This window comes from Hypomesus transpacificus, chromosome 11 (assembly GCF_021917145.1).
Source record: "Hypomesus transpacificus isolate Combined female chromosome 11, fHypTra1, whole genome shotgun sequence".
Taxonomy (NCBI): Eukaryota; Metazoa; Chordata; class Actinopteri; order Osmeriformes; family Osmeridae; genus Hypomesus; species Hypomesus transpacificus.
This window is the reverse complement of record NC_061070.1, coordinates 581779-604712: the sequence shown is the minus strand read 5'-3', so window position 1 is coordinate 604712 and position 22934 is coordinate 581779. Positions and strand designations below refer to the sequence as shown.

The following is a 22934-nucleotide window of genomic DNA, read 5'->3' as shown; positions in this document are numbered from 1 at the left end:
CTGTGTGTGGTACTAGACTGTCTGTGGTACTACACTGTCTGTGTGTGGTACTAGACTGTGTGTGGTACTAGACTGTCTGTGTGTGGTACTACACTGGGTGTGGTACTACACTGTCTGTGTGTGGTACTACACTGGGTGTGGTACTAGACTGTCTGTGTGTGGTACTACACTGTCTGTGTGTGGTACTAGACTGTCTGTGGTACTACACTGTCTGTGTGTGGTACTAGACTGTGTGTGGTACTAGACTGTCTGTGTGTGGTACTACACTGTCTGTGTGTGGTACTAGACTGTCTGTGTGGTACTACACTGGGTGTGGTACTAGACTGTGTGTGGTACTAGACTGTCTGTCTGTGGTACTAGACGGTCTGTGGTACTAGACTGTCTGTGTGTGGTACTAGACTGTCTGTGGTACTAGACTGTGTGTGGTACTAGACTGTCTGTGTGTGGTACTAGACTGTGTGTGGTACTAGACTGTCTGTGGTACTAGACTGTGTGTGGTACTAAACTGTCTGTGTGTGGTACTAGACTGTGTGTGGTACTAGACTGTCTGTGTGTGGTACTAGACTGTCTGTGGTCCTAGACCGGTCTGTGTCTGGCTGTGTGCGGTACTAGACTGTGTGGTACTACAGTAGACTGTCTGTGTGGTATTAGACTGTGTTTGGTACTAGACTGTCTGTGTGTGGTACTAAACTGTGTCTTGTACTACAGTAGACTGTCTGTCTGGTCCTAGACCGGTCTGTGTCTGGCTGTGTGTGGTACTAGACTGTGTGGTACTACAGTAGACTGTCTGTGTGGTATTAGACTGTGTGTGGTACTAGACTGTCTGTGGTACTAGACTGTCTGTGTGTGGTACTAGACTGTCTGTGTGTGGTACAAGACTGTGTGGTACTACAGTAGACTGTCTGTCTGGTCCTAGACCGGTCTGTGTCTGTCTGTGTGTGGTAGTAGACTGTCTGTGGTACTACAGTAGACTGTCTGTCTGGTCCTAGACCGGTCTGTGTCTGGCTGTGTGTGTGTTTCCACCCCTGCCCACCTGCTTGGCCCTCTTCCTGGCGTCGTCCAGGAGACGGCCTCTCTCCACGGACCTCTGCAGCAGCTTCTCCCAGCGGCCCTGCACGCTGAGCAGCAGGTTCCTGATCAGAACCACGTCCTGCTTCTGGCTGAAGTACTTCAGGTGTGTCCCAGTCTTGTCCAGCTCCATGATCTGATCTCTGTGGGAGTTCACCTCAGTGACAAACACCTGAGACACACGGGGACACACACACACGACCACACGCACACACATGACCACACAAAATCACACACACGATCACATACGCGATCAAACACAAACACACACGCATACAATCACACACAGGACCACACACACAATCACACACATACAATCGTACACACACCAATCCCACACAATCACAGCGAGCAAGGACAAGGGTTATATTAGGAACCACAAAGGCTGAAAATGACACACATTTGCCGAACAGATGTCAACACACCCACGCACACCTTGGACTAAAATGACACACATTTGCCAAACAGATGTTGCCAGCCCCCCCCCACACAAATGCACACGCACACACACCTTGTGCTCGTCGATCTGGAACATGATGGTCTCCAGGATGAGAGAGGCAGGAGAGGCCATGGTCAGGGTCTGCTCTGACTGAGTCAGCCAGTTGATGAAGTCCTGCAGGTTGTCATGGAAATCTGTGGCCAGACCCAGGGCTTCCTCCAGTTTCACCTACAGAGAGAAGGAGGGGGAGGTGGGTGAGAGGGACAGGAAGAAAGAGAGAGAAGAAAGAGATGAGCACTCCTCTTTCTCGCTTTCTCTCTTTCTCTCACACACACACACACACACACACACACACATACTCCAGTCAGCGCAGCATGAGGTAATGGTTGCAGGCGGTTAGTGAAAGCAGCAGGAAGAGCAGAGCTCTGAGTGTGTATCCTCCAGGTGTGACCATAGAGGCCCCAGCGCCTGACCTAACCCAGGCCGCACGGAGGTCTGAGGACCACAGGAAACCCCTGCAGACCTGCGGGAGGACTGCAGGTGTCACGTCCCGTCCTCACGTCCTGCTGCCAGGGGGCGGGACCTGAGCAGACAGGCCGCTCGGCTCTGCTGAGGGCAACAGTCCTGGCTTTGTTTCAACAGCCCTGGCTAGGTTTTAACAGCCCTGGCTCGGTTTCAACAGCTCTGGCTCTCGCTGAGGGCCACTGGAACTACTGAGATGCAGTAGAGTACAGTAGAGTACAGTAGAGAAGAGTAGAGTTGTAGTAGAGTAGAGTAGGGTCATGTAGTGTAGTGTAGTGTAGACTAGAATAGAATAGAATGCTAAAGCTGATTCAGGCTGGTCCAGTCCAGACCGGTTCAGTCCAGTCCAGAGTTAGGTCGTCGTGTACTCCAGTTCAGCAGCAGAATGCCATGGTAACAGACAGAAACTGATGAGTGTGGCTGGGGTTTGACCTACCGTCTAATCCAGTCCAACACACTGCAGCATCTGTTAATGTCATCTGCCCCGGCTAAACGCCTGATCCCTGCTCCTCGCTGACTCACACACTACTGTGTGACCACTTCCTGTGTCATGACCTAATCATTGCGACTGGTCTAATCCACTCAGTCTAGCTCTGTCAGTACCAACACGTAGACTGAGAAGTCGTGGTGGCCTCTAATAACCCTACTCTTTTTCTTATCCTAAAGAAACAAGCTTTGAGAATCCTGAAACAAGAATGATTCCTAAATCGTTCCCCAGAACCTTCACCCAGGAGACGGTGTTCCTTCGTCTCTTTTTTGAACCGCGTGAGCGCAAATGTTGTGACAGCGCCCAGGTGACAAAACCCCCTTCGAGACCATCGACCCCTCCCCCCACGCCTCCGCCTCCAGAGCCCAGCTCACCTTCCTGTCGGCCACCTTGGCGTGGACTCCGTCCCAGCGCTCCTCCAGGCTGGCCAGGTGGGACTCGGTGCTGCTGTCCCGCCCCGAGGGGCTGGAGGTGAGCAGCTGCATGCCCCGGGCCTTCAGCTCCCGGTACAGCACCTCCTTAGCATCCAGGGCCGAGCACAGCTCCTACACACACAGCGGGGGGTCAAGCAGGAACACGCTCAGTTTCGGACTCCACCGATGACCCAGGAGTCTCTGCTGTCGCTACGGTGATACGCTCAACCCGGGTGGGACACTAGAGTTACAAACTGAGCTCATCAAATACGCCATTGTTTCTAAGATGGGCTCATCGAAGACTGTACAGGTACCACGATGGCTAATCTTATCAAGCTGCTCAGGGTGTCACTTGATAAGGCTGTCAAACTGAAAATGCTCTCTTTAAATGAACAGGGCTATTGTTGTTGTTCTATCCAACAGGATAGAACAAAAACATCATTGACAATTCTATCTACAATGTGCCCTGACTGACTAATGTTAGATGAATGAGTGTGCTCTGATTGTAGTCAACAGTTTGAGTGACCACAGAGGTCACTGCTTTAAAGGCTTGCTTTTGGGAGAACATGGTAAGAAAAACAAGCCCAAAAATGGAGAAGGAATGAGAGCAGGCATTCATTCACACAGCCAAGTCTTTACTTTGTTTTTCTCTTTCTTTCTTTCTTTCTTTCTTTCTTTCTTTGTTTTTCTCTTTCTTTCTTTCTTTCTTTCTCATTTTCTTTCTCTTTCTTTCTCTTTCTCTACCTTTCGCTCTCGTTTTTGTCTCTCTCTAATCAATGCAAATCATTAGGTTCCCTGGGGTTCTTCTTAGTGGATTTCTGAAGGGGAACCCTCAACAACAACAGTCAGAACCTCGTCGTCACAGGACAGCCACAACAACTCCGACACAGACGCGAGCCAACACAACATTCCCCCTGAACACAAAGCCATCCTTTATCCCCTCCAGGCCCGTCCAGCTTCAGCGAAGGGCTTCCACAGGGGACACACAGGGCTCAGGGTGGGATGCTTCTGCTGTGTCATTTCAGTTTCACCCTTCAGATGACGACCAGACACACTGCTTACCAGGCAGCCATCTGCTGCAAGGCCTTTCACACACACACACACTCATACACCCACACCCATACACCCACACACACTCGACTCCATATCAAGGCTTTTCACACACACACACACACACACCCCATCCCCAGCATGGCCTTTCAGTGGAGGGCTACGTACCAGATGGGCGTGGAGCTGCTGGCGGGCCGTGTCTGGGAGCCCCCCCACCGCCTTGGAGGCCCCCAGCTGACGCTCCATGTCTTTCAGCCAGTGCTGCATGTCTTCGATCTCGCCATGGAAACCTTGGGCCTGCAACACAGCCCAGCTGAAGTCACAACAATAGCCTGGGTGTGCATTGTGCACGACGCGAGGGTGAAGAGCAGCGCTCGTCTGAGCAGAACGACTCGGTCATTCAACAGAGAGTTCGGAGGGAGGGGGGGGGTCTGTCTGGGGTGAGGGGTGTCAGAGGGAGGGAGTTGGGCTAATTAGGCTTTGTTAAGTGGTATTTTTTAATTGTGGGAAGGAAGCTTCGATTTTGGTCGGTTATTGTGCTTTTTTTGTTTTGTCGCAGGGTTTTTTCGTGAAAACTATGCGGCAGCCAACTTCAAATTGTAACATATAAATTCTGATGTTTCTGTAAAATAATCTTAACGAAGCTCTGCAGGGTTACTGGGATGTGGGGGGAACACATTCTTGGAGAACACGGGATTATATTTGGCGAACCTCTCTCCACCACAGCCTCGTCCAAACCTCGGAAACTTTTATAGATCTTCACTTGGATAAATTGTACTTCGTATTCATAAAGCAAAACTCAACTGCTGGCAATAACGTTGTCCAGAAAGTTACAGGCCGGATAACAACCCTTTCAAAATTCTTTGAATCCTATTGCACGTAAAACACTCGTTGTTCAGATCAAAGCGTTCCACTAAATGTCAAAGTTATTGTTAGTGGCAGCGGGAGAGGAGGAGGAGATGGAGGGGGAGGAGGAATGAGGGAGTAGAGGTGAGAGGGTGGAGGGGGGGGGGGAGGGGTGAGGGAGGGAGGGAGGAACTGGCACCTGAACTCCCCCTCCTCTGTAATCTGTCTGATTTAGATTTTCTACATTCTTCTCCTGCTGCTGGGGAGAGAACAGACCTCCGCCTGGGTTAGTGAGACCAGGACACAGGCTCTGCTAGACTCCTGGGGGGGAGGGGACAGGCAGGCAGGCAGGCAGGCAGGGGGAGGGATGACCGCTTGAGGAGGGGAGCTGGCAGGAAGGGGGCTGGGGTGGGGTACTGGGGGAGGGAGGGGAGAGTGTGGAGCGAGTCTGGGGTGGAGGGAGGGTTACGGTTTGTGGAAGAACAAGACTCCTGCCCTGGGCTCTCTCTGCCAAACGCCAATCCCGAGCAACCCAGACCAGTGAGAGGGTGTGTGTTGGATTCGTCTCCCGGCCCCTACCTGCAGCAGGGCGCTGTCCAGCTGCTGCCTGCGGTGCTCCGTCTTCTCCAGGATGCCCCTCCAGCGCAGCCCCAGGCTCTCCAGCCTGCTCTGCAGGCCCGAGGCCTCCTCCCCCTCGCTGGAGGCCACCAGGTCGGCCCCGGCCCTGTTCACAGCCTCCACCGTGCTGGTGTGGGCCAGCACGTCGTTCTGGAGGACCTGGGACACACGGGAGATCCATTGACAATGATATTACAGTCCGCTTCCTGTCGATGTCGTACATTTCGGGGTCTTTCCTGTTGCTTTGGGGGCCTTCGTTAAATATTTAGAAGCCACTGCTGTTGTCATTTCCACTCGGGGATCATTAAAGTGCTTCTCTATTTTCTTATCACTGGATCAACTGGATCCGAAATACAGTCACATGCAGCTGGATTTAGAAGATTGTAAAGGAGGCAGAAAGTGGAGAAGACCTAGGAACCAGATTAGACTAAGCAGATGATTCCACTGCCCTCAACAGGCCTGCATTAAGGATCACTCCATAGGGGGCCTGGGCATAAGCTGGTTAACAATCTCCCAAAGTCCGGGATCATTTTAAGTTTCGTATGGGCAGTATTCTAAACGATATTCTGCCTAAAAGTATTCTATAAAACGGTTTTAAACTAATTTTGAGATTCTAGATTATTCTGATGGCCATTTAAGATCCAGTTTTTGTGTGTGTGTGTGTGTGTGCGTGTGCACTGTATGTATGTATGTGTGTGTGTGTGTGTGCGTGTGCACTGTATGTATGTGTGTGTGTGTGCGTGCGTGGAGGGATATTTGTTGTCATCTGTGCTAATCCCGAGGTCAGAAGGTCAGGGAGGAGACAGATTAAAAGAGAGACAGACAGAGAGGAAGAGAGAGACAGAGGAAGAGATAGACAGACAGAGAGAGGAAGAGAGAGACAGACAGAGAAGAAGAGAGAGACACACAGAGAGGAAGAGAGAGACAGACGGAGAGAGGAAGAGAGACAGACACAGAGAGGAAGAGAGAGACAGACAGAGGAAGAGAGACAGACAGAGAGGAAGAGAGACAGACAGAGAGGAAGAGAGACAGACAGAGAGAGGAAGAGAGAGACGGAGAGAGGAAGAGAGACAGACACAGAGAGGAAGAGAGAGACAGACAGAGGAAGAGAGACAGACAGAGAGGAAGAGAGACAGACAGAGAGGAAGAGAGACAGACAGAGAGAGGAAGAGAGAGACAGAGAGAGGAAGAGAGACAGACAGAAAGGAAGAGAGACAGACACAAAGGAAGAGAGACAGACACACAGAGGAAGAGAGACAGACAGAGAGAGGAAGAGAGAGACGGACAGAGAGAGGAAGAGAGACAGACAGAGAGGAAGAGAGACAGACACACAGAGGAAGAGACAGACAGAGAGAGGAAGAGAGAGACGGACAGAGAGAGGAAGAGAAACAGACAGAGAGAGGAAGAGAGAGACAGAGAGAGAGAGGAAGAGAAACAGACAGAGAGAGAAGGAGAGACAGACACATAGAGGAAGAGAGAAAGACAGAGAGAGAAGGAGAGAGACAGCCAGAGAGGAAGGAAGCTGGGGCGGTGATGGTAATCCCACAGCGCCGACACACTGGGGCAGAGGATGGCAGGCGGAAGGTTCCGGTCTTACGTGGTGCTTGGCCAGCTCGATCTCGATGGCCTTGGGCTCTCCAGTGGCCTGTCTCTGCTCGGCCAGCAGCTCCTCCGTGTGACTCATCCAGGCCAGCAGCTCGTCCAGGGCGTGCTGGAACTGGCCCAGCGCCAGCAGTGCTCCCTCCATCTTGTGCTGCACCGCACAGGACAGACACACAGACACACAGACACTTTAAGATTCACTTCAGTACGCATCTATGGCATCGTTTCCCTGTATGCCCCTCTAATGACACCCAGCCCTGTTGCCCTGGCGATGCCTGTGTCACTCTACCCAGCGCTGTTGCCCCGGCGAAACTGTATCCCTCCACCCAGCCCTGTTGCCCTGGCGACGCCTGTATCCCTCCACCCAGCCCTGTTGCCCTGGTGACGCCTGTATCCCTCCACCCAGCCCTGTTGCCCTGGTGACGCCTGTATCCCTCCACAGGGTCCAGCTGACCTGTCGGTGGATGATCTTCTCGTCCAGGCTGGCCCAGAGCATCTTCAGCTCGGCTACCGGCTCCTGGATGGCCAGACGGTCTCCCTCCTCCGTCACCTTCCTCAAAAGCAGCCCCGCCTGGTGGCTCAGACGCTCCATCTCGATCTGCAGCTGGTACGCCTCGCTCTTGAACTCCTGGAGTACACACACACACACAGGTATACACACACACACACAGACATATGAATACAAATCCTTGTTGCTGTGATCTCTCTTAGCAATACAAGGCCCCGCCTGTTTGGCTAACAGCTTGTGCTTTAGACACAAATACCCAACTCAGTCAGGCCAGTGGACGTGCAGACCTGTCATACAGTACGCAGTGACTGACAAAGGCCTTACTGTGGCTAAACCACACCGCAGCAGCATTAGCCTGCGACCTGACAATACACAGCTTCAACACAAAGCTGCCAGCTGAAGTATTCAGGCTGGAGAACAATGTCCTAGAACTGAAGCCAGAGGAGCACAAGGGACATCTCACAACGAGAACCATGAAAGCGTACTCATCTAGCTTTGATCCTAGATCAATACGGACGCTCTGTGAGTCATGGGGTAGACAAAGGTCCGCCGTGTGTGTTCAGGTGTGTGTTCAGGTGTGGATACCTTGAGCTCATCTATCTGCTGCTTGACAGTCTGCAGGTCGGTCCCCACTGGAGACATCGAGTCCAGCTTGCTCTCCACAATATCCACCCAGTCGAACATACCCTGGGAGAGCAGGAAGAGGAGGAGGAAGAGGAGGAGCAGGAGGAGGAGGAGGAGGAGGAGGAAGAGGAGGAGGAGGAGGAGGGGGGAGGGGGGAGGAGGAGCAGGAGGAGATGCAGTGTCACATCTTTCATGGCCATATCTGGCATGCTTCTTTATTACTTTCATTCAAACCACCAACAGTCTACGTTCAGGCAGGCTTTTAAAAACGGCTCGTAAACCAGCCCCTGCTTCACAAAGGCCTCAATTACAGTGTCAACTAGACTAATTAAAGTAACCTTGTGTAAGTATAGCGACAGCTTTTGTTGTTGTTTATAGTCTTCAAGCTAATATCCCAGCGCTCTGCTCATGTGCGGTCAGGCTGTTTGGATGGTTTAGTGAGTCTGGAGGCAGACTGGGGTCTCCGGGCTGCATCCTAGCCTCCTACCTGCAGGCCATCCTGGAACTGCACAGCCGCCTGCATGGCCTCCTCCAGTCTGTCCAGCCTCTCCTTCCAGCTCTTGTCCAGGGTCTCCCACGCAGAGTTCACCTGGGGACCACAGCCAGGGCTCAAACACATCCTCAGACTGGATAGAAGGGATGTATTCATCGTGACGATGCTGTTGTGATCTGAGTGTTTTGCGAGTGTTTTGTGATGCTACTGCGGTGATCTGATCTGTTTTCGTCGTCATGATGCTGATTGGCTAGTGCAGGCACCTCGTCCATGCTCTTCTTGATCACAGGCTTGTCCGGCTCGCCGCACGCCGCCATAAGCTCCGCCCCCAGGTTCTGTACCACGTCCAGCTCCTCCTGCAACCCGTCAATCTCCTCTTTGAACGTCTGAGAGAAAGAGAGAGAGAGAGAGAGAGAGAGAGAGAGAGAGAGAGAGAGAGAGAGAGAGAGAGAGAGAGAGAGAGAGAGGAGAGAGAGAGAGAGAGAGAGAGAGAGAGAGAGAAAGAGAGAGAGAGAGAGAGGAGAGAGAGAGAGAGAGAGAGAGAGAGAGAGACAGAGAGAGAGAGAGAGAGAGAGAGAGAGAGAGAGAGAGAGAGAGAGAGAGAAAGAAAGAGACATAGTTAGACAGACAGACAGATAGTCAGAGACTATGGGTTGACAGCAAGCCCCATCCCTCTCCTCCAGACCCCATCCCTCTCCTCCAGGCCCCCCATCTCTCACCTCCAGACCCCATCCCTCTCCTCCAGGCCCCATCCCTCTCCTCCAGACCCCATCCCTCTCCTCCAGGCCCCATCCCTCTCCTCCAGGCCCCATCCCTCTCCTCCAGACCCCATCCCTCTCCTCCAGGCCTCATCCCTCTTCTCCAGACCCCATCCCTCTCCTCCAGGCCCCATCCCTCTCCGCCAGACCCCATCCCTCTCCTCCAGACCCCATCCCTCTCCTCCAGACCCCATCCCTCTCCTCCAGGCCCCATCCCTCTCCTCCAGGCCCCATCCCTCTCTTCCAGACCCCATCCCTCTCCTCCAGACCCCATCCCTCTCCTCCAGGCCCCATCCCTCTCCTCCAGGCCCCATCCCTCTCCTCCAGGCCCCATCCCTCTCCTCCAGGCCCCCCATCTCTCACCTCCAGGGCCTCCTGCTGCTGCTTCACCACAGAGGGGTCGACTCCAGGCTCCTCCTGCTCTCGGAGGAGGTCCTGGGTGTCCTTGATGGTGACGATGAGGGCGCAGTGGTCGCACCAGAACTTGTCGGCCAGGTCCATCACGTCCAGCAGCTTGGCCTCCCGCTCCTCCACCAGGGCCTGGATGTTGCTCCACAGGAACACCATCTGATCCAGCTTGTCTTGGACCGCTACAGCACACAGAGGAGAGCTCACGACACACTCGTTCACAAACACACAACTTTGTTTCTACGCAAGCTTTGACTATCACCACGTTGGACGGGGCGAGAGACATTCTGAAGAGGCCAGTCTTTCACCTTTAGCTGAGATGTCCTTGTCGGCGCCCTCCGACCGGGCGATCATCTCCTCGCCGCGCTGCTTCAGCGTCTCGAAGGACGGCTGCAGCTTCTCCAACTCCATGGTCACAGCCTTGTTCTCGGAGATCTGCTCCCGGATCTTCTCCACCTCCACAGAGATGGAAGGGGGCTGGCGCAGGCGCTCTGCCATCCGCTCCAGGGACTCCATCATCGGGTCGATCTTGTCGTGGAACTGGTGGGGGAGGATGGAGCAGAGACAGGGTTGCTCAGCGTTGTTGGACAATGCATCATGTGTCAAACAAAAGGAAACACAAAGGAAGCTGTTGATCGTAAAAGGCTGTGATGAGAGATTGGAGAGAGACATTGTTTAATCCATTAACCCAGCATGAGAGGCAGGCATTTCTACATTTAGCAGGCTGTGGTTTCCACTGAGCGAGGTCAAACCATTCCAGAGTGGAACTATCCATGTTGTCCTGTTTTCAGAGGAAGGATATGATTCATGCCTCCGCTTGTGTTGAGGCAGAGGGACAACAAGCACTTTCATCGCACCGGTTCGGAATTTAGTTTCGCCTGCCTTGGCGCTATTTTGCCAGGTCATCAAACGACCCCGTAGAGGGGCACATCCCCAAAACACCAGAACAATCTGTTAAAAAACATGATTTGTTCCCCTCACAGATGCACTCAGAGCAACAACATCAGCCATAGTGCGTCACAAATCAAACTCTCACGCTCACGCGATGAAAGTGCTTGTTGTCCCTCTGCCTCAACACAAGAGGAGGCATGAATCATACAATGAAACCTACATGAAACCCTATAAGGTGGGCGTTAGCTGGAGGTGTCTGGCATCACCAGACACCATGTGCAATGCCCTCACTTCTCTGGCCTGCCTGGGTGTTAATAGTCCAAACAAAATCACCAGGGAGTCAGAATAACAAAGAGATAATGACAAGAAGAAGAAGTGAGTGACTAAGGGCAGTCAGTCAAACAGCAGAGGGGAGGAGTCACGTAAACCTAGAGAAGCCGTTAAGTGACACCAGGGATGCAACAGTGTACAGGTGGCTGGGGTTGACTCACAGCGGGCAGTGACCTCATAAAGGTTCAGAGAGAGAAACGGTCTGTGTGTGTGTCTGTGTGTGTTGGGGGGGGGGGAGTGCATTCTTGCACCTGCGTGTATGTGTGTCCACAGCGTGTCAGTGTGCGTGAGTTTTTTTGTGTGCGTGCGATTTACGTGTGGGAAATTCTTGCACGTGTGGCTGCATCCGTGTGTGTTTGTGTCTCACCTGGGTGGACTTGGAGATGGCCTCATCCAAGGTGGAGGCCCTGTGCTTGACGTCAGCCTTCAGCTGGGAGTACAGCCGGTCCGTGGTGGTGTACTTGTCCTGGACAGGAAGCCCCTCTGCGGGGCTCAGCTCCAGCAGCTGGCTCCCTGTCTTGTTCATCTTGTCGATGTGGGGCTTGTGCTCCGCTATCAGCTCACGCATTTGCTGTGGGCGTCGAAACAAGAAACTAATAAATGCCAGAGTGAAGCTCGCACAAACAACACAACGATGCTTAATCCAGTCTGGCTCTACAGTCTGATGGCTTGGTTATAAGCTACAGCAGTGTACTGTTGGATCATGTGCAGTATAGGCAGAGCTGATCACGGGACCACTTGTACAGCAGTTGGATATACACTACTAGGCTAGTTTAGCTACAGGCTACATGGTGCTAAACTAGCTTACTTACAGGCTACACGGTGCTAGGTTAGCTTAGCTATAGACTACATGGTGCTAAGCTAGCTTAGTTTAGCTACACGCTACACGGTGCTAGGCTAGCTTAACTACAAGCTACACGGTGCTTGGCTAGCTTAGCTACACGCTACACGGTGCTAGGCTAGTGTTTAGCTACAGGCTACACGGTGCTAGGCTAGCTTAGCTACAGGCTTCACGGTGCTAGGCTAGCTTAACTAAAGGCTACACAAGCAGCACTACACTACAAGCCACTCCAGCCTAACTTCAGCAAACTCATTTAGGGTCCTTCATCCTACCCAGATCAGGTGTCCAGTATGTGAAAATCAATGATGTGAAGGTAAATTTGATTAAATTCAATGTGATCCAACAAAATGAAATTCAATTTGATCAAATTAAATGAAATTCCATTAGATTAAATTAAATACAATTCTAGTTCATTCAATTCAATACAATTCCATTTGATTCCATTCAATTCATTGAATGGGATTCAGGTGAGTGGTCTCTGGGCTGCTCACCCTCAGCTCCTCCTGCTGCTGACGCAGAGCCTCGTACTCGATGGCGGGCAGGGGCAGCTGGAGGAAGGAGGCGCGGGCGTCCTGGAGCCAGGGCCACAGCTCCTCATACGTCTCCCAGAACTGGCTGGCCAGGGACTGGGCACGCTCCAGCTGCAGGCAGCGCTCCGAGTTCAGCTGGCTGACCGCCCCGTACTTCTCCAGCAGGGCCTGGACCTTAGCCTGGCCAGGGGGGAGACAGGGAGACGGTTCCATCAGCACTGGCACGCTGGGGCCAGGTGTGAGTGTGGGGATCAGGTGGGGTGGGTGGAGCTTAGCGGTAGAGCATGTGACTGCAGATCAAAAGGTTGCAGGTTCCAATCCCTGCCTGTACGTCAAAGGGTCTGATTCATGAATGCGTTGTTGTGTTTAATCTGCTCAGGTTGGTAGGAAAGAAGGTCAGATATTTGTTTGAGTGGGCGTTTTCCTCTACGACAGCATGGTTAGCTGTTGTGGACTGACAAGGGTGTTGTTGAGTACCTTGAGGACGAGCTTCTCTTCCTGGTCCTTGCTGTCCATGATGGCTTCTCCCGTCTTGACGATCTGGTCGACAGCATCTTTGTGCCTCATAATGTCCATAGAGAAGGCCTAAGCGACAAGGAGGAGAGAATGTGAGGTTTTACCTCCAACTCCCACCAATGTTTACCAACCCATCCGCCCTCCCTCCCTCCCTCCCTCCCTCCCTGTGAACTGAGGTGTCAGGGTGGAGGTCTCTCCACTGACAGACTGACCTTCTGGGCTTGCAGCTGGAGGACGGTCTGGTCCAGCTCCAGCCTGATGTCCCCCGCGGACCCCAGCCTCTCCTCGGCCTCGTTCAGCCAGACCTGTTCCGCAGCAGCAGCCTCCTCGAACTGGAGCACAGGGCAGAGAGGGACAACGTGGGTGAGTGGTCTCTAACACTGGGGGACACAGGGGTGAGTGGTCTCTAACACTGGGAGACACAGGGGTGAGTGGTCTCTAACACTGGGAGACACAGGGGTGAGTGGTCTCTAACACTGGGGGACAAGGTGGATGAGTTGTCTCTAACACTGGGGGACAAGGTGGATGAGTTGTCTCTAACACTGGGGGACAAGGTGGATGAGTTGTCTCTAACATGGGGGACATCGTTCACTCCCAGCCTGCTCTGACACTGGGGGACATTGTTCACTCCCAGCCTGCTCTGCTGCTTGTCTCTGGTGGGGACGTGTCACTGGTCTCATGAGAAGCTCCGCCCAGACACGACTCGGCACATTTCAAGAAGCTGATTTAACATTCGGAGTGTTTGTGTTCCTCGTTGATAAAAGACCACGCTCATGAGATGGACCCATATCAACACAAGTTACATAAAGCATTTGCCGTGACTGAAGGGAGGATGAATATCTGTAGGCTGTCTCAAACAGCAGAGTGCCTATCTGCCAGATGTCACACCAGCCCCTGGACACACTGCCTGGTATTCAGACATGGCACGGTGACACAGAGATACAGTACATCTCTAGGGCTGATCAGTGGATGATCCTGGCTGTCTGTCCTCTTTAGTGTCCCAAGCCAGATCAGAGCCTGAGTAATTAGCAGCGTTAACGAGATGCAAATGTACCCGCGCTGTGTAATGAATCCCTGTGTTTAATGAACTATAAAAACACAGAAGGACTAGGGGAGCAGATGGGGATTCTCACAGTCACCCTTCAGCCCCCAGCCCTGTTCAGCATGCTGCGTTACCATGCCGACTGGACAGACTGTTTGCAGGAGCAATAACCAGTCTGTGTATTTAATGACCCGGGGCTGATTGATATTTGAATATAGAAACAACGATATCTTCTCCAGACTTTTGCACTTTGCTGACTAAGGGTCGACCCCTGAAACACACGGATGTGTAAAGGTTGAAGATAACGTCAGGTTCAAGCCCAACGCAGCATCTGGTTCTCAGTTTCCTGGTATTGTTTGTCTCGCGTTGTTTGTTTTGCGGGCGCTGGTCGTCTACCTGCTGTGACTTGAGGATGGCGGCGTCAAGCTGCTGAACGCGCTGGCCGAGCGTGTCGCTGGCGGCGCGGTAGCGCTCGTTGTCGTCGGTGACCAGGCGGTCCAGCCCCTCGCGGGCCCTCCATGGCACCAGCTCCAGCAAAGAGCTGCTCACCTCGTTCAGACAGTCCAGCTTGGGCTTCTGAGCCCCTGCCTCCTTCAGCAGCACCTGGAGGGAGGGGAGGGGGAGGCCGTTTTAGAGGAATCATCCAGTCATCCATTTTTTTCATCCATCCTTCTCTCCATCCACCTCTCCATCCATCCATCCATCTATTCATCCCTTTCTCCATCCATCCCTCTCTTCATCCATCTTTCTATCCATCCCACTCTCCATCCATCCATCCCTCTCTCCATCCATACATCCATCCATCTATCCATCCCTTTCTCCATCCATCCATCCATCCATCCATCCCTCTCTCCATCCATCCATCCATCCCTCTCTCCATCCATACATCCATCCATCCATCCCTCTCTCCATCCATCCATCCCTCTCTCCATCCATCTCCATCTATCCATCTCTCCATTCCAACTCCCCCTACTCCCACTCCTCCTCTCCCCCCCCCCCCCCCTCATTCCCCCCTCCCCCTCCCCCCTCACCTTCTGTCGGGCCTGTGCCTGGCTGAGCTGACCCCCACCAGGCTCCGGGGCAGCCAGGGCCCTGAGCTCCGCCTCCACAGCGTCCAGCCAGCAGCTGAGCTCCTGGTGGGTGCGGTCCACCTGGGAGGCCAGGCCCAGGGCCTGCTCCAGGGTCCTGGACACAGAGCTGCTCATGGAGCTGATCTCAGCGTAGCGGGTCTTGATGCCGTCCAGCTTGCCCTGGATCACCACCACCTCGTCACCTGGGGGGGAGGGGGGGAAGGATGGGGGGGAGGGGGGCGGTTAGGAGTCACTGGTAACCTTGGAAATCGGAAATCTGATGAGTCAGGTCCACATCATGGAGTGGGGAAAAAGGGTTTGTGGTATTACAAAGTGTTCTTCTGTAAATTTGAGTGGAACAGTTGCTGATAAAGGCGTGGTACCTGTGGTCTGTTTGAGCAGTTCCATCCCGTTAGAGATGGCCTGGTCCACGTTCTGCTTCCGGAGCTCAATGTCTTCATGGAACACCTGGAGAGACCACAGAACGTCAGCGCCACCGGGACGGAACTGAGCAGAACGTCAGCGCCACCGGGACGGAACTGAGCAGAACGTCAGCGCCACCGGGACGGAACTGAGCGTCTCGTTCACAACAACATTTCCACAACAAAGTACAGAGAAACAGGCTCGATGCAAGATGACAGGAACGCGAGAAATGAACGAAAAATGAGAAAAGGGGGAGAATCGAGTGCTAGGCCTGAGAAGGAGGAGGAGAGTCCCGCAGAGTGGAGCTCAGTACCAGCTGTTCCGCTCGCTGCTTCTCCAGCACGTCGGTCTTGTAGTCCTGCACGGACACCTGGCCCAGCCTGGCCTGGGATTCACTCAGCCAGTTCATGAGGGCCACCTCGTCCTCCCCGAACAGCTGGGCGTTGGCCAGAGCCTGCTGGAGCATCTCAGCCTTCTTCCGGCTCCTCCCCTGGAGCTCCAGGTAGCCAGCCTGGGTGGCGTCCAGCCGGGCCTGGACCAGCTCCTTGTCGTCCCCGGAGCAGACGGCTCGGAGCCTCTGGCCCAGGCTCACGCCCTGGTACACGTCCTTACTGTGGGCCACAATGTCCTCCTCCCAGGCCTTCACAACCAGGCCCCATGAGCACCAGCACAGGGGCGTGTGGACACAAACAACAAATGACAAACGAAAAAACGACAAATACAACACAAAAGGGGGGGAAAACGATGAACGATGTGGAACGTAAACGAACTCAAAAGAATCGTCTTCAACCAAACACAAAATCTACCAAATAATGATGATGATACACAACGACACACTCCAAACCGAAGGGACCAGAGAGAGAGAGTGGAGGGAGGGTGGAGCCTGGGCGGAGCAGGGTGAGAGGGAGGCCGCTACCTTGTGCTGGCCGATCTGCTCCTGCAGTTTGGACGTCTGGGTGCCCATGGGCTCCGAGTTGGCCAGGCGTTTCTCGGCGGCGCTCAGCCAATCGGAGAGCGGCTCCATGGCCTCGTGGAACTGCTGCGCCACCACCAGGACGCTCTGCAGCTGCTTCAGCCTGGAGGACATGTGGTGATGTGTGTGTGTGTGTGTGTGTGTGTGTGTAAGGGGGAGGGAGAAAAGGGAGGGGGGAGGCACAGCGGTAGGGGGAGGGGTCAGAGTGAGATTATAGAAGGTCTTCATTAGACTATCTGGGTCTTTAAATAAGATCAAATGTTTAATATCATGTTCATCTTAAATAACACACAAACATATGATTCAACCTGACGATCAAAAAACTCAATCGATATTAAAGACGGACAGAAGCTGACTGAACAAACAGCAATGGCAGACATTTTAAACTCCATAAAGGGCAATCGAGCCACTGGCTTCCAGGGTAATAACGTCGGCTGACGTCCCTCAAAACGATCCCATCTGCACATTTCCTAAAGCGGTTTCAGAGAAGAGAGTTGCTGATACAGACCTTCCCTCGGCCTTCTTCAGCAGTCCATCCCACCTCCTGCCCAGGCACTCCACCTGCTCCCGGACCTTCTCCTTGTCCACGGACTCAGCCAGCTCCACGACCTTCTCCCCCTCCCTGCGGATCAGCTCCACCGTGGGCCTGCGCTCGTCCAGGAGCCTCTGGAGCAGCTGGGGAACAAACCGGAAGCTCCTGTTAGCTCAGGATTACCAGGATTTATATACTGTACAGTTGCCGGTTCCCGGCCGTGCCAAATGATGTTGTGTCTTTGGGCAAGGCACTTCACCCTACTTGCCTCGGGGGAAATGTCCCTGTACTTATTGTAAGTTGCTCTGGATAAGAGCGTCTGCTAAATGACTATATGTAAATGTACTGAACGGTACAGAATTTAGACCAAGAATTCCAGTGTCCCTTGAGTATACCTCAAACTTGTGTTTGATACAACTGGCAAATAAGACAAATGAATTAATTAATTAGAAACTTAAACCTACGATGAAACTCTCTAAGGATGAATACCTCGATGGTGTTCATAGGAGAGCTCTTGATGCGTGCGATAATGCGATGGTGCTTTCACTGCATGTCTCATCTGAGAATGCTCAGAATTTCTCCGATAATGTCAAAGGACTTTGGGTGATTATTTCCTTCAATAGCCTACTTAAAATTGTGAATAGATTGAATGTTTATTTGATGAGTGTGTCTTAGGGGAATGGCGGATACAATGGTTTTTGGACAAGAGACCTGCGGCTACGTATTCACAATGCTCAGGAGAAGCTTTCCAAATTAAACAAAGCAGGAGAACTTATGAGGGCTTAAAGTATTGGTTTCAGGGGGAAAACTCATAAATCTGAGGGGCGTAAATTAAATGTCTTCTCAACAAAAGCTTTGGAATTAGCTCAACATGATGCTGGGACACAGATAAAACAGATGGATGTTCATTCCATGACGCTTGTCCAAAAGTTTCTACGAAACCGAGGATGTGCATTGACGAGATTCTGTGTATTTATCGATTTGTCCGACGGACAACTTACTCTCTGCTCCTGAATCTGGGCCTTGACCACTTTGAACTCGGCCGACGGAGGCTTCTGATTGGCCACCAGCTCCTCCGTGTCGCTCAGCCAGCTGAGCAGCGACTCCAGGGCGTCTTGGAACCTCCCACAATGCAACAAGGCCTCGTGCAGCTGCGCCGAGCGCTCCGCGATCTGGAAACGACACGGACGGGTTAAAAATAGAAACCACCTGTTCAGAGGGCCCGGCCCTAATCTGACCTCCCTGTGACTCATATAAGGACAGCAGCCCTTGTCTCCAGCCCTAGTTCAACCTGAACAGAGCTACACAGCATCCTACATCAACCTTCTCCAGGAGCACCGTCGAGGGGTTGACCTCCTGTGACCCCGGGAAGCGCTAAGCAACACGCCAGCAGGAAGAAGGGGGCAGTTGGAGAGACAGCTGACCTTTTTGCTGAGAGTGTTCCAGCGTGTGCTGGCCTCCTCCAGGTCATCCTCCAGGGTCCTAGTGCTGGTGCCGTTGCCTGCGTTGTGGATCAGGGCCTGGCCGGCAGAGTTGATGTCTTGAAGCTGCGCCTGCAGGGGCTCGATCTCCTCCTTCTGGAAAACCTGTGGCGGGACATCAAACGCACAAATGCTTCCTCTCAGTACCTCGGCAGCTAGCAAGAGAGTAAATCATAATGGTCAAATTACAAAGGCGAAAGATAACGGGTTTTTTATTGCTTTTAAGGAAGAAGAAAAACTGTTATGAAGAAGGTATGATTAGTGTTTTTTCCTCTAGATATCTTGACTCTATTAGACTGCGATGTGCTTGGTTGCTTTCCTACTTCCTGAGCTTTAACACCTCCTCTCACAGAGAGAGAGACCATTTGTGTGCTCACAGTTATTGGCTGAACCAAAATGCTTTTAAGGTCCTTTCTGAAAGAACGAAATAACTCAATCCTTCAAATGCAACTGGCAATCGAACACCCATTCACTGCCCCAGAGCACCAAGACTCAACAGAGTGAAACCGTGTGACAAAACCGCCGGCCATTTTGTACATAAACACAAAATAAGAACATGAAGCGAATACACCGCGAGCACTAAGCTGTCCTGTCTGAGCCGACAGCTAACACGGCATCTCCAAGCTACAGATCAGGCCACTGCACAGGTGGTTCTGTCAGGCGGTCAGGCTGACCAGGGCAGAGAGACTGAGCAGAGCTGTCAGCCACAGGCCAGCTGGCCAGCATCACCTCGACGCCACAGCCGCATCTCAGTCCTGGCAGATGTACATGTAATCTGATCTCCAGACAGCCCAGCCCAGCCAAACACCCCCAGGAAACATTCATGAGACAAGCGACTCCTCTCAACGTGAGCATCTCCACATGCACTAGCGGAGACGGCCAACTTAACCAGCGAGAAATGTGTTCTTTGGTCCAGCATAAAACAAACACCCTGACGTCTCTATGGGAGTCAGATGACTGAGCGGTGAGGGAGTCAGGCTAGTAATCAGAAGGTTGCCGGATCGATTCCCCACCGTGCCAAATGACATTGTGTCCTTGGGCAAGGCACTTCACCCTACTTGCCTCGGGGGGAATGTCCCTGTACTTACTGTAAGTTGCTCTGGATAAGAGCGTCTGCTAAATGTAAATGTCTCCATGGAGAAGCTATTGTTGGCTACCTGAGGGGGGGATAAGTCTATGAGGTTCATGTCAGGATATGCGGCGATGGCCGTTAACAGGCTCTCGATCTCCTCCTCCCCCATGTGTTGGTACGGCCGGCTCTGGCTGCCGTTGGCCAGGCAGGCCTGCCTCTCCACAGCTTGCAGGAAATCCTCCAGATCTTCCATGGAGTATTTGGGCTGATGGCGTCGCGACGGGTGCTCTGTGGCCCCTGCGTCTTCTCTGGATGGAGGTAGGGACCTTTTGTAGGCCTGGGGCTGGGTGACCAGCACGCTGAGAAGCTCGCAGTCCTCCAGGGACGAGCCCTCCACCAGCTCGGCGGTGGGCAGCTCGTCGTAGCTGGCCAGCGTGCGGGAGCGCCGCACCGAGACGCCGTCGTGGGCCCTGGCCCCCGACCGGGAGGACAGCCGTCCCGTGGAGCTGCTGTGGTTTCCGTTGGTGGTCGAGGTCCGCTCGGCCTCGCTCCGATCCGCTCCAAAGGTGCCGTCGCGGGTGACGTGGTCGTGGCCCCGGGGCCCGGCCTCCCGGACCGGGGAGAAGGGGAAGTCCTCCTGGCCGGAGCTCAGGGAGCGGCCGGCCCTCAGCTCCCCAGAGGCGTGCATGGCCTCAGAGGAGGACAGGCTCCTGGTGCCCGGGCCGGGCCTCCGGTGGGCTCGGTGAGCCCGGCGCTCGCGCTCTGCCGTGGGGCTGCACAGCCCCGAGTCCTCCTCCGAGGTGAGGGAGTTGGTGACGCTGCGGCCCCTCCTCCCCCAGGACAGGCCCGGCCGCTCGGGGCCTTCGGCCCCCAGGGTCCCGCTGCGGCTGCAGTACTCCCCGCCACCAGGGGGCGCAAACGTCCTCCAGGAGCGCCGCTGCTGCGGCTGCTCCTTCTTCTGCGTGTCGTGCTGGCGGGGCTTGGGCGGGACGTGGGTTCCTCCCGCCCCCCTGATGACGTCGCCGTTCAGCTTGGGGCCGTCGGGGCCGGGGCGCGGGTCCGACCGGGCGGCGTGCAGCTCGAAGGCGCTAGAGGAGGCGAGGACGCCGTTGCCGCAGAGCGACGCCATGTCCAGGGTGCGGTGCGAGTAGGGCAGCGTGCCGGGGAAGTGACGCGACGACAGGCTGCCCTTGGAGCCGCAGTCGATCTGCTCGTTGAGGCGGACCGTGTCGTAAATGGAGCGCTGGGGGACGTAGCAGTCGTCGATGTTGAGGTCCTCCTCGTCACCCTTACCCACGCAGGACACTGGGTTCTGCCGCAGGCAGTCAGGACGGCTCAGGGGCTTTCCCATCCTGGATCACAACGACGTCCGTTTGACGACCTGATCGGCAACTCGCAGACGGCCACAAATATATGATCCACCACCAGGCGTTAGAATAATACAGCTGTAGGGTTTGAGGTACGTGTTGTTTCAGTGCAAATTCTGCCAGCAAAAGCTACAACTGGTTGCTTCTTGAGGTGTTCAGCATAATTGACTGTTACCTCATGAATCTATAAACATCCCAAACAAGGATGTCCAAAAATAAATATGTATATAGTTTAAGTCACCATTCTATAAAAAAAAAATATATTGCACCCAAAAATATACATCTTACAAAGAAAACTTCCGAATAGCAAAATTAAATATCCACAATATAGAAAATATATTCAAAATATATTTGTTCATCTCCCTTTAGTAACAGCAGTCTAACAAGAGCTTCATCAGATATCCAGTCTCCTCCTCACGGTCTCCACTCCACGCTTCTCTTCTTGTCCCAACTTCTCCAGCATTGTTATCCCTCTCCTCTCCGGTTGCCCTCCTCTAAACAGCCCTCACAAACACCTCTCCTGCCCTCGTCGCTCAGGTCCCAGCCTGCACACGAGCCGGGGGGAAACCGGGAGAGCCGAGAGGCATATCCTGACACAGATCCAGGCGATGTAGAAAAACAAAAGGGCCGTGTCCTGTGTGTGAGTGTGTGTGTGGGAGAGAGAGAGCAGTCGGTGCTCCTGGTTGCCTCCTGCCCCTATGCTCCTTCTCCCTCCAATGACAGACAGACTCCCTTCTGGCACACACGGAAACAAGCCCCGCCCCTACTCATTATTCCGACCAACATCTGCCACAGATCCATTCGTGCTCACGGCCACTCCGGCACCACTGATTGGTGAGCGGCTGACCCTTTTTTCTCTCTCTCTCTCTCTTTTTCTCCCTCTCTCTCTTTCTAATTCCCCCCCTCCTGTCTCTATGGTCCAGATGACTTAACTTCTTAGTCATCTTCTGTCCTGGCACCGTGCTCCCTGCCCTCTCCCCTTCTCTGCGTGACCAGGGAGGGGAGGGAGGTGGAAGGGAGGGAGGTGGAAGGGAGGGAGGTGGAGGGGAGGGAGGTGGAGGGGAGGGGTACACCAGCTTTTCTCCACAGAAAAAATAAAAACCAGGATACAGCTCCCACTTTGATGACGTCACACAATGCCGAATGAGACAGTGTTTTTTCCTTTCCTCTCTGCCCCCCCACCCCCCTCCAACCTCACTCTTCCCTCCTTCTCTTGCTTCTGCTCTCATTCTCTCTCTGTTGTTCTCTCTCTGTTGTTCTCTCTCTCTCTCACTCTCTCTCTCTCTCTCTCTCTCTCTCTCTCACTCTCTCTCTCTCTCTCTCTCTCTCTCTCTCTCTCTCTCTCTCTCTCTCTCTCTCTCTCTCTCTCTCTCTCTCTCTCTCACCATGTGATGGTGCTGACGTATTGCTGTGTGGACAGTTGCTGTGGACCCTGTAGATATTGTTAATTACTGTGGAATGTGGAGGGAGGTGTGGGCTGTAGGTAATCTAACACTGGCAGCTGTGCCAGGAGCGTGTGGAGACACTGGGCTTTGGACTGACACCAACCGGACAGGGAGGTGAGCAGGAGATGGAGAAATAGGGAGAGGAATCGATTTGTCTGTTTCCTAATCTGTCTCCACCAGGGACAGCTTTTTTAAAGATGGTCTATGTCCTAAGAAGGGAGGGGCGGGGAGGAGAGGAGATAGGGGAAGCTGGCAGAGATACATGTAAGAGGTTAAGGAGATCTGCGAGGCTTTGGGTGAAGGTTCTGCAGCTCTGAATCCCTCCGAATTCTGACGAAATCCTGGCAATAAATTAGGGGATGTTCAGTTTTCTCCTGCTCTTCATACGCAGGGTTAAAGCTGGGTCTTGAAGCTTCCCCTCTCTCAACAGAATGTCACGTCCCATCCAGTATATTCCATATTTTTGACAAGGGCTTTCTATAGAAAGCGACATTTTGTTGAATGATAAAGATTGTGTATCGTTGCTCCTTCATACAGCCCAACAGGCCTCCACTATGCTTTTCACACGCGGCGCAAAATGATCTT

The 22934-nt window shown here is 53.3% G+C and overlaps 1 protein-coding gene across 16 annotated transcripts in view; it reads right to left on the bottom strand.

Moving 5' to 3' along the window:
• Positions 1–22934, bottom strand: part of dst (dystonin) — a 99543-nt gene that overhangs the window by 19519 nt on the left and 57090 nt on the right. For all 16 annotated transcript variants that reach the window (XM_047028587.1, XM_047028594.1, XM_047028588.1 and 13 more), the window contains 24 exons: positions 18409–18570; positions 17986–18156; positions 16961–17127; positions 16396–16555; positions 15793–16119; positions 15440–15524; positions 15018–15259; positions 14383–14589; positions 13157–13276; positions 12906–13013; positions 12390–12608; positions 11425–11628; positions 10145–10376; positions 9792–10018; positions 8934–9056; positions 8665–8766; positions 8139–8240; positions 7500–7673; positions 7041–7196; positions 5405–5602; positions 4148–4276; positions 2891–3061; positions 1580–1735; positions 1034–1240 (listed from right to left, as the gene is read on the bottom strand). In XM_047028587.1, coding sequence (XP_046884543.1) covers positions 1034–1240; positions 1580–1735; positions 2891–3061; positions 4148–4276; positions 5405–5602; positions 7041–7196; positions 7500–7673; positions 8139–8240; positions 8665–8766; positions 8934–9056; positions 9792–10018; positions 10145–10376; positions 11425–11628; positions 12390–12608; positions 12906–13013; positions 13157–13276; positions 14383–14589; positions 15018–15259; positions 15440–15524; positions 15793–16119; positions 16396–16555; positions 16961–17127; positions 17986–18156; positions 18409–18570 — 4149 coding nt within the window. The remainder of the gene's footprint in view (positions 1–1033; positions 1241–1579; positions 1736–2890; positions 3062–4147; positions 4277–5404; positions 5603–7040; positions 7197–7499; positions 7674–8138; positions 8241–8664; positions 8767–8933; positions 9057–9791; positions 10019–10144; positions 10377–11424; positions 11629–12389; positions 12609–12905; positions 13014–13156; positions 13277–14382; positions 14590–15017; positions 15260–15439; positions 15525–15792; positions 16120–16395; positions 16556–16960; positions 17128–17985; positions 18157–18408; positions 18571–22934) is intronic.